The sequence below is a fragment of the Danio rerio genome, chromosome 3 (assembly GCF_049306965.1).
Source record: "Danio rerio strain Tuebingen ecotype United States chromosome 3, GRCz12tu, whole genome shotgun sequence".
Taxonomy (NCBI): domain Eukaryota; kingdom Metazoa; phylum Chordata; class Actinopteri; order Cypriniformes; family Danionidae; genus Danio; species Danio rerio.
Genome location: NC_133178.1, coordinates 48,575,582 through 48,589,728, shown reverse-complemented (window position 1 = coordinate 48,589,728; position 14,147 = coordinate 48,575,582). Strand labels below are relative to the sequence as shown.

General features: G+C 38.8%; 1 protein-coding gene across 4 annotated transcripts in view; it reads left to right on the top strand.

The window, feature by feature from the left end:
* The window catches only part of adgrl1a (adhesion G protein-coupled receptor L1a), a 377,800-nt gene extending 364,700 nt beyond the window's left edge, over positions 1-13,100 (top strand). For all 4 annotated transcript variants that reach the window (XM_068219411.2, XM_068219413.2, XM_021474721.3 and 1 more), the window contains 2 exons: positions 6,655-6,672; positions 6,982-13,100. In XM_068219411.2, the coding sequence (XP_068075512.1) occupies positions 6,655-6,672; positions 6,982-7,877 (914 nt within the window). In that variant the 3' untranslated portion in view covers positions 7,878-13,100. The remainder of the gene's footprint in view (positions 1-6,654; positions 6,673-6,981) is intronic.
* The last annotated feature ends 1,047 nt before the right edge of the window (positions 13,101-14,147 follow it).

Here is a 14,147-nt window from a genome sequence, read left to right as displayed (position 1 = left end):
CACATATGTGGACAGCACATCTTGTTACAGACATACAGTGTCATCCTGCAACTGTTTTGCAGCATATACAATATCCCAAACACTATTTTTAACTGTCCTAAATGGGCAAAAATTTTGTTTTTTACTCTCTGATAGTCAAAACATGTACATAAAAATGTATATGTTATATATGCATTAAAAAAAAACTGTTTGGAAAAAAAAAGTGTTTTGTGTAAATTCGGACCACAAGTCCACATATGGACATAATTTTTCTCTAAAAGTACATCATATCAAAATATGATACGAAATATGAAAGGTTTTATTCTGATTAGGTTCCAATAAGTCCAAATAGCAAAGAGAAATAAAAAATTGCTTGTAAAAAATACCTTCGGCCTTAAGAGGTAAAATGTGCCCTTATATCTTTATATCTCTAAATCTAGGAGTTATCTTTGATTTAGAGCTTTGTCTAGAAAAACAAATTAGCTCAGTCTTTAAGAAATAGTTATTATCAGCTGAGGATCATCTCCAGCCTCAAATCAATTCTTTCTTTTCAAGATATGGAAAACGTCATACATGCTCTTATCAAGTCCCGCTTAGACTATTGCAATTCTCCATATGTTGATCTCCCTCAATCCTCATTGGCACGGTTGCAGTTGGTTTAAAATGTGGCAGCTTGACTTTTAACAGGCACCAAAAAACATGCTCATATCTCACTAGTTTAAGCATCCCTTCATTGGTTTCCTGTTAATTTTAGAATTCAGTTCAAGATTTTACTTATTGTTTTTAAAGCACTGAATGGGAAAGCACCTTCTTATATATCCAAACTTATTCGGAACCTACAGTTAACTGCTCGGTCTCTTAGGTCATCAAAGAAAATTTTACCGCAAATTCCTTGGTCGCGATTTAAACTAAAGGGAGATAAAGCCTTTGCAGCTGCTGCTCCACGTTTGTGGAACCAGCTGCAACCGGACATTACGAGTGCTTCTTCTCTCACTATTTTTTTAAGTCTAGACTTAAGACACATTTTTTATTCTATTGCCTTCTCAGGCTTTTCATCTTTATTGTGCTTTGTTGCTGTAATACTATTATTCTTATTAATAATTTTATTGTTATTTTAAAATTTTAGAATGTGTGCTATGGTTTTGTTCAGCACTTTGGCCAGTGCCAAACTGAAGTTAAATGTGCTTTATAAATAAACTTTACTTACTTACTTACTAAATGTGTCAGCTTTATTTCCCTTTTGCAAAATTGAAGTGATTTTTTTAAAAGCTCTTTTTTTTGTACAGAGCAATGATACTTACTGCGTTTTGTTTTCATTTTATATTTGAATTCAGGTTAAAAGGCGTTTATTTGTTTATTAATTGGTTTGTTTGATCATGTATTTAAGGGGGGAGGCTATCATAAATTGTATTAAAATTTATAGAAGAAACTCTCTAAAATGTGATTTAATACAATAGTTTATATGCTAACAATATGTATTTTCAGCATATTTAGAGCAAAAATCATTTGATCACTATTCAAATACTTTAAATCTTTGCTTTTTCCCTTTTGTGTCAGTGAGCTTTAATAATAAAAGTGCAGTCCAGTTAAGCACAGTTTAGTAGTATTTATGCATTTTATGTTTTTATATAGGAATGTAGTTTATTTTTACATACATATAGCTGCTTCACAAGAGTAGAACAGAATGGTGCGTTGTTGCATTCCAATTCTGGTAATCTATTTTCAAAGTCATGTGAAAGTATACATTTTATTTGCATTTAATGTGCTTTCCCTTTATATAAACTTTTTTTCTTCCATGTGACAGATCGGATATGGCCCATGCATGTTTAAGCAGAAGCAAATCACATGGATTCCAATTTTCTCAAATCAGATTCAGGCCTTGTTCATATGTGGAAATGTATCCAATGTGTATCGGATCTGCGTTCTAGTGTCTGCAGTGTAAGCAGGTAGATCAGATTTTCACCTGTTTATATGACTTGTGTGTCATTAAAAACCGTAGCGAATGACATCAAGTCTGACACCTTCTTTTCAGAACAGACTTCAGCAGAGTCCCAAACCTTAAATCTCATACAGGAGGACTTAAACAGCTTTTATAATGTCGTATTTAAGCATGTTAACAAGAGCGAGAGAGCGCAATGTCCACCACATAACCAATATAGACAAATATAAAACTAGTGCATACATCATGTGCATAAATCACGCCATGGATATTACAGTAAGTTGCCTAAAGGTTTAAAAAAAAGCCTTTATATTAAAAGAAGATGGACAAATGAGAACATTCCTGTCATAAACTATAGTAAAACAGCCTGTCAACAGATTACATACAGGAATAGAGGGTTTGGGGTGGGTGGTTTGTAGTACCTCATCAGCTAAGGCCCTGTTTACATTAATACGTTTTAGTGTTAAAACGATGTTTTAATGGAATGGAAATCGATCTGCGTCCACACTAGCGTTTCACCCAGCGTTTATGAACAACTCTGCGTCTACATTGAAACGGTTAAAACACACATCACGCGACCACACAGACACACTCTGGCATGCACTGCAATGTGTTTTGAGCACATACCCATATAAGAGCTGTTCATCTCGGACTGTTCATCAAGGATCCACCGCTGGATCTTATCTCACTATATTTGTTAAACCACCACAGCATCTGCTCAGGATACGGCCTGATCCAAGATTATGGAGACCTCAGGATAGGGAAAGCAGACTAACATAAGCATAGATGCCGTTCAAATTATAATGTCTTTTAAGAAGTGTTCCCAGCTCCGGTTACCCTAATTATGGATGGCATTAATGGATGAACTAGTTGACTGACCACATTGTAAAACATCTAAACTATTGTTTTGGAAAGTCTAAATGTCTTAGCTGAAGTTCATCATCAAAGTGGTTAAATATTATAATTTCCAAATTGTCTTGAGGGGTCGTGCTCTAAACAAAGTGCGGTGTTATGCACCCAAAATTTGTTTCGTCTTCATTATAATTAAATTATATTATAAAAAGGCCGACAGTGGCTTCTCCAACCACAGCAAATTCCATTTGTCTGAATTTGTCACCTGAATTTGTTTGTTTATTATGATTTGTTGTTCTCTTTGGCACATTGGATATAAACGGTGCTTTATTCGCAAATACGTTATGTGATTTTTCCAAAATCAAATTGGCATGTGATGAATTCACTCTTGCGTGTGTGTGTGTGTGTATGGATTCGTGTGTCTCCCTCCGCATGTGAGTTTACACCCTGTCGGTCTGTCAGTGTGATACAGAGGGGTGGACAGGGGCCGACCATCTGGCCAGTGTTTTAATCCCTCCTGCTGGAAAGACAGAGCAGAGCATCGATTAAAGCTAGGGCTGAAGTTGAGTGACTGACAGCAGAGAGCTTTCCCTGGAGATTCTACACAGAGTATCGCCATTGCTCTGCCTGTCCCGCACACACATATCCCCTCATAGAGCTCTCTTGCCATACCACTCGCCTCCATGTGCCAACTGAGAGAGAAAGATAGCTGCGGTTCCCATGTCAGTGGGGTGAAATTTAAGACAGCGTCTCTGTTGAATATTTTAAACGTTCCCTCTCTGTGTAATGTGTCAGGCTGATAGTGCGCCCGCTCGACTCGGCTCGGCTGAGAGGACATTTTTAGCATGCTTATGGAGAGGAAGTAGGAGGAGGGCCTCATTAGAATGTCTAATTACTCTCTCTCCGCACAGAGGAGCGTTGATTAAAATCATACCGGGCATTAATATTTAAACCCCCACACGCCTTGGTCTGCGGCGCCACACGCATCTCCAGCTTTCAATACACGCCAAACGAGTTAAAAGAATATCACAACATCTCCAGCGTGTGAAAGGGCGCGTGAAATAAACATCGTCCTGACTTTATGAGGCTGAAGCGTGAATAACATCTCGCAGAATAATCATCTTGCCAAAAGCAAACAATGAGGCTCTATTTCTGAACTTCCCAAACCCAAGAAAGAGGCACTGTGACTGTTCCCAAATACGATGGATGCATATGATGCTTTTTTTGACATATGGAATTATTATTAAGACACAAAACATGTAGCATATGTATACAAATGCTCAGAGCAAACAAATGCTTCAAGCTAAAAAAAAAAAAAAAAAATAGCAAAAGTCGTAAAAGCACAAAAACAAGCACAGGACTTTCATTACCAGGCTTATTTCCCTTTACTGCGTTGGTCTTAAACTCAGTTCTTGGAGGACCGCAGCTCTGCGCTGTTTTGCTCCACCCCCAAGCAAACACAACTGATCCAACTAATGAAGGTGTTCAGGGGCCTGTTCCATAAACCAAGCTTACAGAAAAAGCCAGGCTTATTTTGGTAAGTCAGGTTTATTAATGGTGGATTCGGTTTCATTAATCAAATTTATGATAGATCAAACGCAGTTATGCTGGGAAACTAGCCTGGTACGGGGCAGGTGAACTCTCTAAATCAAGTTCAAGCTTAATCAAGATAAAAATAACAATCACCTTTCATAATATGATGTCATTTTAATTTGCTTAACCTTTTAAAAATTAATAAAACTTTAGTCACTTAATAGTAAATATATATACACCAAACATCTTTAAGAATACGATAATACATTTAAATTGAAATAAGGTACTGCAAACAAAACAAATACAAAATACAACATTTTAACTATTCTTTTTATACTTTTTATGTGTCTGTTTTTTTTTTTTTTTCCTGTTTATTAAAATTTTATTTAATATTTTCCCCATTATATTAATTTAGCTGTACCAATTTTTGAACTGTGATCTTCAGTTATATATATATATATATATATATATATATATATATATATATATATATATATATATATATATATATATATATATATATATATATATAATTTTTTTTTTTTTTTTTTTTTTGTTAGATTAGTCCCAAATTTTACTTTGGTCCTGAGCAATCGAATGTATATACAAAAAAATATTATTGTAAAGCTTTTAAAAAAATCCTACAGGGGCTGATAATTCTTACTTTACCTGTATATATAAGCATATTTAAGTATAATTATATCCCTCCAGAAATTGAGTTTGAGTCCTATGATTTAAAGTCTTTTGGTCTGACACTGTGGTCTAAATTGGTTTTCAAATATTGCTTAGTGAACATTTAATGTATTAACAAAAATTAACAATAAAAATTTAGTTAATTTTAAATATAATAGCACTGTGAAAATAAAACACTTATAGCTTTTTTTTAATTTAATGGCATTTTAAAAATTAACTAACGGCTAATCAGCTTAGATTAATTAACTAATGTTAACAAATGGAGCCTTATTTTAATGTGATAATAAAGATTACGCCTACAGTGGATTAGATGGTTTTCAATTACTATCACTGGAATGTTGGCCAGATTAACTTAAAATGTTTGTGTCTAAAAATGAATAGGCTATTTAGCCTTCAAGCAATGCTGATATGATGAACATCACAGCAAATATAACCAAAGTCATTCCAAAAGTTCAGATTATGAATAATTATTCTTACTATTGTGAAGTTACCAAAATGGCAATATCATATGTTCATTTTTATAAATATTGTTTAAGTGATTGTTTATTTCCTTCTTCGACTTAGTCTCTTTAGCCATCAAGTGTCGCACAGCGCCGACTTATCCAACATATGTTTTGCATAGTGGACGCCCTTTCAGTTGCAACCCAAAATTGGGAAACACCCATACACTCTCACATGCACACACATACGCTATGGACAATTTAGCTTATAATTCACCTATACCACAGCAAACTCCGCACAGAAATGCCAACTGACTCATCCGGGACTCTATCTTGCCCACTTACAGAAAGTCATACCGGTTTGCAACTACATTAGCGGAATAAATGATGACTAACTATCAATTTAAATGATTTTATTACATTTAGCTGCTTGTTTACTGTAGCTGATAGTGTAGTGCAGCGGTTCTCAATCCTGCTCCTCATGACACCTAGCTCTGCTTATTTTACATGTCTCTCGGGTTTGACACACCTGATTTAGATAACCAGCTCATTAAAAAAGAGCTCCAAGGAGCTGTGTTCAGATCCACTCTTTCCCCTGCACATTGGCTGATTTTGAAGTTTACTTCATCCCAGCTGCAATTCATCACCAGGAAACACCCATACACTCTCATTCACACACATACACTACAGACAATTTAGCTTACCCAATTCATCTATACCACATGTCTTTAGACTTGTGGGGAACACCAGAGCACCTGCAGAAAACCCAAGCGAGCACAGGGTGAACATGCAGATTAGGCACAGAAATGCCAACTGACCCAGCCAAGGCTCAAACCAGCAACCTTCATGCTGTGAGGTGAAGGTGCAACCCACTATGCCACACTACACCAGTTTCCAGTGTCTTCATTTATTACAGAAGTGTGAAGGGTTAATACTCTTTGAACATGCTTTTGAACTGAAATCATGGCAGAATATCCTGCGATGTTCACTATGAAGGGCACTTACAGTTTAATGGAACAAATCTCTAAAGTCAAGTTGTCTTGATGGATTTAACAGTATTTAAAAAAAAAAGAATTTTTAATATATTTGTAATGACAAACATTTCAAGAAAAAGAATGCAGTATCATGAATAGCCCAGTGTATGAATATATAATTGATCACCTTTGTTTTCTTTTTTGTCTCATTCTGCCCTCACACGGCTTCACCATGGATTAACAGGAACTTTCCGTGACCCAAGTAAGACTCTTTTTACTTTCAATCGTATTGCTATTTTCAGTACTTTATAGGCTAATTTTGTAGAATGATAACCTCTTCACGTGTGCAGCGAAGCCTGTGGGTCTATGTACACAATTTACGTCCCCGGTAATAACTTGCTTCTGTCCATAATCCTATTAATCTTGTGATGGAAGTTGCTCTTGCCATTATTGATTCAATCATGGATTCTGTTGCCGTGAATCCCTGTCTTGATTAAAATAGGTAATGAAGTGCTTACTTTCCCATCCTCTTTTTCATTTTCTTACCACCTCTCATTTGCTTCCTCAACAGAGAGCACACTGTCAAAGAACCGAGATCACGGAGGCATGGAGACACTACCTCTGAACGGGAATTTCAACAACAGTTACTCTCTACGCAGCGTCGGGGGTTCAGGTGCCCCAGGGGGCAGCTGTGACTTCTTGGGAGGTGGAGGTGGAGATAGCCCCCCTCCTCTACTCAACCCCCGTGGCTCAGAAACTCTTGGCGGCATACGGAGAAACCTCTCAGATGCTGCGGCATTCGAGAAGATGATCATATCCGAACTCGTGCACAATAATCTAAGAGGCGGTGGAGGGGTTGGGGGCGGTGACAGAACATGTGGCAGCCTGGCCAGAGGACATGGCCACTTGGGCATGGGGAGAGCCGGAGGTGGGGTCGAGCCGGTGATTGGCATGGAGGATGACGAAGACTTTCGCTCAAGGGAAGCACGTCAGCGCACACCACAGGATGTGGAACTGCTTTACAAAGCTCTGGAAGAGCCCCTTCTTCTTCAGCGTGCCCAGTCTGTGCTCTACCAGAGTGACCCGGATGAGTCTGAAAGCTACACAGCTGACCTGACTGAGAGTTTGGGTCATAGCGGTCACAGTGCCCAAAGTGCAGCAGGGCAGGGGCACAGTGGACCTCCTGATTCACCTGCAAGGGATTCCCTCTATACCAGCATCACCAATCTGCGAGACTCACCTTACCCCGACAGCAGTCCAGAACCTCTGGAAGTGGTTCCGCGCTCTGCCCAGCCTCCAGAGGAGCTATACTACAGCTCAGGTCGGCCCGCCATTGGCTCCCGCGGGGCCCCCATGCAGACCTTCTACCAGGCTCCACCTAGGAGACCGAGCACTGAAGCTCACCCGGCCCCTGAGGCTCCCCATAGTGAGGGAGATGGACAGATGCAGTTGGTCACAAGCCTGTGACCACATGGAAGAGGTTGAGGAAGAGCGCCACAGGGTTTAATGCAAAGTGCCGATGATAGACTCCTCTTCTGTCTCTGACGCCCTCCTTAAGTCTGGTTGCCTTTTTGCTCTTTCATTTGTTTTGAACTAAGAGGTAAGGAAAGCCTAAACAGGGAGAGCGACAGAGAGGTTTGTCTCCATGGCAGCAGGCTCTCTGAAGTGCTGTGTAACCACTCTGCTCTCTCATCAGCATCATTTTCTCCTCCCTCCTCAGACACACACACACACATACAGAAATAGCAAGACCAACTATCTGCCTTCTCTCAATGGACGTCTCTGCCTTCAGCTCTCTTTGCTCCAAGAATACCACCAAGCATCTCACCGGACTTCTATTTCTGTGTTTTATTTTATGCCATGTCTTTAAAAATGTTTTGCATAACTCCTTACCTTCTTTTTCCCTTTTTCTGTTTTTCTTCATCATTATTTGATGAGAGCTGTTACGTGAGGAAATGGGGGTATGCCATTATACTGCAAGTGACAAAAATCCTCCTGAAAGCTCTTCGTGTTGCCAAAAATAACTGTTTTTGAGCCAGGACACAAACTGGAATCTACACATACACACACACGCACACTCACAGAAGTGCTTGTTATTAAACATCAAGAGTGTGAACATATGCTCATGAAAAAGGAAAACAAGGACTATTGTTCAGACACAGGTAGCAGGAAGCTGCCTTAGTGGAGTTGCCTTTATTTCTTTCTCTGAACTGACTCTTCTGTACAGAACAACCACAGAGACTGGGAACTGGGAAGGGCGGGGGGACGTTAGGACACAACCCATAGTCAGCTGAGTGGTTTGAAGCCTTTCAGCTCTTGTGAATGAAACTCTGTAGGGCTCAGATCCACAGATGGGGGCAGATAAAGGATTGAACCTGCTCTCCGAATCACTGATGGATGTTGTAGGTGAACGTGCTGTATCACCTGTGTTATTGTGGCTAGAAGAATTTTTTTGCTACCGCTCCCGCCATTCTTCAAGTCTGACCTCTGTACATACAAAACCACACGAAAGCGAAAGCAAGTCTTATTCTACTCGTCTTGTACATAGATGAACAAAAGCAACAAAAAAGTATCAAATACTATAAAAAACAGTTCCTTTACTGCATCAGAAATTCAAAAGAGTCGAAAATAAACATGTTTTGAAGTTTGTGACATGAACGCCACTCCGGTCTCTCCCTCTCTCCTCTTTCGCTCTCTTCGGCCCTCGTTCGGTCCTGCCCTGAAGCACAGTGGTGCCAGGAAATCTAATTGTCTGCCAAGAGACAGCGAGACGGAGAGACAGAAAGAGAATGATTTTACATACAAACTAGATAAATCCTGGCACAATTTTTATGTAATATAACCCATTACATTGTTGGTAATGTTTGACCTTCAACATTCCCAGACAGGAAGTGCTTGACATGAATGAAAGGGGAATACACTGTGCCTCGCGGGTGCACTGGTGCATTGTGGGTTGATTGACAGCAGCCATAATGTAGTGTTGGTTATATTTTATCTGAAAGATATAATAGATATCAGATGACTAGATGAATAGAATATAAGATATTTAGGTGAAAAAAAAATAGGGGCGGGGGGCACATTTGGTGAAGTTTCAGTCGCAAACTCTAGATTGTATTTGACTGTTTTTGCATACCAATATCAGCTGTTGTTTCTGAATCTGGTGTGACAGTTGATTTACTATTTGTATGTGTATGTCTGAACATGATTGTTTGGATGCCTGAGAACCAGAGTGTGTATGTGTGTGCGCTCGTGCGTCTGTATTTCAGAGGCTATTTTTACTGGGTTAGATGGACCCGCATTAGAAAAACAGGAAGCAGAGTAAATCTATATCTATATAAGAGCTCGGTATAAGCTTCCATCTAAAAAAACTTTGTTAAAGGTATTTTAAATGTTAATTTGCCAGTCAGGTACAATGGAAAACAAAACCACAACAACAACAACAACAACAAACCAGAATTAGCATTCACTGAGTGATAGGAACATCTGACCAATGAGACACAATCTCTTTGGTTTAGAATCCCCATATGCAAAGCAGCTACATGGCCTATTGAATAAAAAAGAGGTATTCACGAGTGTTCCGCCCCTCCGAAGTCTGCTCAATCTCATGTCTGATGTTTTATTTATTAATATTTATTTGTCTGTTTTGATTATTTATGCACTTATTCATTTATTCAGTGTGGTTATTATTCTGTGTACAGAGTATATGTGAGGGTGACGGGTTTGCGCTATATTTTGAAGAGCATACTACTCTTACTAAAGCTGCAGTATATGCTATGTATTCCGAATCATATCATGTCCATTTTGTTCCACAATTTCCAAGCACATTTGCCATCATGAGTGCTAAATGATGGAGTATGAATTCAGACAGATTCAGGCTGTTTCTCAATATGCGTTCTTCAGCGTATTTACGTCTTGGCGTTCTTGTGTAATGTAATCATAAACTGCCAAAGTTCAGTTACAAAACTTAAGACCGTATGAACAGAGGAGGCGTGAAAGTTCCTGCGTTTTTGATATTAAGGACGCATCGACGCAGACTTGAGCGCAAAACCTGCTCGAGAAGTCCTAGAAATCATTGCGGCCGAATACAGAAGGTGAGAAGCGCAGAATTTAATCTAGATTTAATATTAAAGTTCAGAGATATAACGTATTTATCAGGAGTTTCCGTAAATGAGGAGGTAAAGGAAACATTACCTTGAAAATCTTTATAAAGGCATAAACAGATTAAGGGTGTTTATTTGCCGAAATTTGTATTAAATTTAGTTTCATTTTGTATTGTGTAATGTATGTTTGTAAGGTCTTTATGCATAGTATATGTTGTGAAATGGGGAAAAACAATAAATCATACAAATGCTGTAATGTTTAAATAATTATATGTTAAAACGTGTGAAGGTCATGTGACCATCACGAAGAACCAGGGAAGAATGCAGCATTTCATTTCTTACAGGACACTTTCTCTGTTCTTGCAGTCTTCCAAGTTCGTTCTTTTGAGGTAACTTGGCAAGACCGGTCTCCACAAGAACGCAAATACGTTCTCATCATTTTTGAAATTGAGAAACAGCCAGACAGTAGCACTCTTTTCTTGGTAGAGGAGATTTAACCAGTGGACTGCAAATATTAGTGTAGCCCACAATGCAATGTCATGACCTTTTGTTTCCCAGTGTGATGAATGGGATCAAAATAATATATGGATATTTTGTCAATTCATGATTGGACTTTAGGACAATTAAACAAATTTAATTAGCCAAATACTGTATTCTGTTTAATTCCCAGTATGAATAGATTGGTACAATGTGATGAGGCCATGTGACCACAGTGTACATATTGTTTTACTTCCACACATCTGTGTGTGAAACAGTACACAAATGTTTAGAAAACACTATATAGACCCTGATCACAGGACATATTTTAAAACAAAGTGTATACTGCGTAGTAAGCTTTAGTATGCATTCCAAACATAGCCATACAAAGAAAGAGTGAGAGCAAAGGTGAGAATATGTTATTAGAAAGAGGTCAAGGTGGACACTGTGCATCTCAAATCAATGCCCATCTCTTTCTTTACCCCTCACTCATGTAAGTCTTCTAAGGGGACGTGTGTGCAATCCATTGCATGGAAACTTGTACTGATTGACACAGGGTCAGTATGTTTGCCGGTGTGCTGGCCAGCAAGTTGTTAGTACACCCAGTCTTATATTTAGCCCTAGGCTTGTATGATCAGCTTTTCTTTAAAGCAATGACCTGAACAGTCTTTTTTTAGTTCTTTTGTGCAAAATGTTCTATGTTGATGATGAGTAGGACCAGCTTCAACTGGTCAGCAGGTTTGACCGTTTGAATGTATTGTCATACACCATTGTGAACTAGCTCTTAGAGCTTAGGATGCCCTCTAAGGAGATCTGCTCCTGACTCATGGCCCTCTGCCCACCTGGCACAACACTGCTGCTGTTTTACCCTCTTACTCTGCTGTACTGGCCCATGGGAGAAGCTGTTTACTTTTCCCCCTTCATCCCCGGAGACGTCCAATGTGCGTCATGTTTTGTGCCCTTGCTGGATTTTTGCTTTCCATCGACCCCTCTTTCACATTCCCCTGCCTACACAGTTCTCTCCCTGTTCCTGCTTAGCTCACCGAATTGTTTTTACACGTCTTTCCTAGCTGAGCACTAATGTGGGAAGATTTGTTATGTTAGTCAAAGGCTTTGTTTACATGGGGACTGAAGGGATAATATAGTACAGTGTTGAATATGGTGATAATGACAGTGATTATGCGCTGTAGTAAACTGCTAGACTAAAGCCCGCTCCGAGGGACTGCTACCACCTCCAAAAATCCCCATACAACCCCTGATTATCATAATAATACTAAGAGCTATAATCTAGCGGAGTCAACCCACCATGCTCCCGCTCTCTGGGTTTCTCCCTTTGTCTTCCCCCACCCCTCTCGCTCTTTGAGTGCACTTGTGTTCGCTGTTCTTTAGATATGAAAGGAGTCACCCTGATCCGCTCTCCACATCGGCCTTCGTTTCATGTCTTCACATTCACATAGTGGTAAAGACTGCATGCGTAGATACCAGATGAGTAGGCCCAGATGGAATCTGCTGCTTTTTCAGAATTTTTAAATGAGGAATGTTTAAAATTGATCAAATGTGTTAAATTGGGCTCAAAAGTGCTACTCTCTTATGGGTGACTGAAAGCATAATGAAGTTTGTCCATGAAAAGAATCCTTATATTTGCTTGATGAATGCAGTTTCCTTCCTATTTTGAACTTTTTTTTTTTTTTAATTTTGAGACAGGAAGGTGGAGCAAAATATACTTTATCTAAGGCTGTATTTACACTGCAATGATTCATGCTCTATTATAATTTGCTAACTATATCCATATCCATAAATGTAACTTTTCAAAAATGTTGCAAATTTGATATAGGTATTCTGACCTGGATAGGCTTATGCTTTGTTTCCACTGATTCGGTACAGATTTATTTATTTGTTGCCACTGTAAATAAAAAAAGGACCAAAATACAACCCCTTAGGTGGAGGGCAAGTTGGCCCTCTGGGGCCCAGACTGCAAGTCTAGGGAGAGAGGTTGGCCCCTGGGTAGCTTTTGTAAGGGTACCTGGCTTAAAAGTAAGGTACCAATAGTCTGGAGCTAGAGCTACCCCACAAACTATTGAAAATACAGCAAGGAAAGTACCATTTTTAAATACACAGCCAAAACAGGAAACTGAATAATACAATGATAGGAGCTGATCAGTGAATATTGGTTGACTCAAGCTCAAACAAAGCTTGTCATCTTCTTGTGACAACCACCCAAATGACCAAAAAACAAGAATTTGCTGCATGTCCTCTATTGTTGTTTATGGGGCTGTTCACATCACTATCTGTGCATGCTTGCCACTCATCCACATTTAAAATAATAAACATGAGAGTGAAAAAAGATGCATTGTACGCGATCATCCCCAACAACTCATAACAACAACCCCCTTCCCTCCCCACCCCCATTCCAATAAGTGCCCCACACGGTCCTCAATTTAGACCAAAGCCCACCTTAAATGACCATCCTAGATTTGGCCCTGATGTAAATTGCAACTTTCTGGCATGCAACATACCTACCAAGGAAGGGTACTGTTGCCAGTGGAAATGCAAACCTAATCACAATGACCTGTACTACACTGAACTGACCGGTAATACTCAGTGGAGACTACTTATTAGACTCAACATGGAGTTAAAAAGGATTTTTAATGGGCACAGATTAAATTTTAATTCCATCTATTGTTTTTATATAATCTTAAAGGTCAGCAAAACAGAACATATGTTGGCATCCACCTGTGCAGACATGATTTGCCACCATTGATTTTAAATTGCAGAAGACTCACTAAGAGTGAAAAACCCAGTCTGTTATCTAGGATGGCAGATTGAAATGTACATAGCTAATTTATATCAAATTAAATTTTAACAGAAAATCAACCTGATAATATTTGTATTCCATTAGTATCCAATCTGTGCCAAAAGAAAATGGAATTGGGTCACTTCAGCCATGAATTGTTGACAGAGACAGAAGAACATTTTAGTTCTAGAGCAGTGTACAGATACTATTAATCTTCCAAGTCCTTGTGAAATCAAATTTACAATGTTTATTTTGTTAGCACATATTGTTATTCTTTAGGTGAACAATAGATCCATGCAAGTTTTGGTAATCTTCAATCAAAGTCTAACCATTGATTTTGTTTTTCGAGTAACGTCCTTCTCTGAT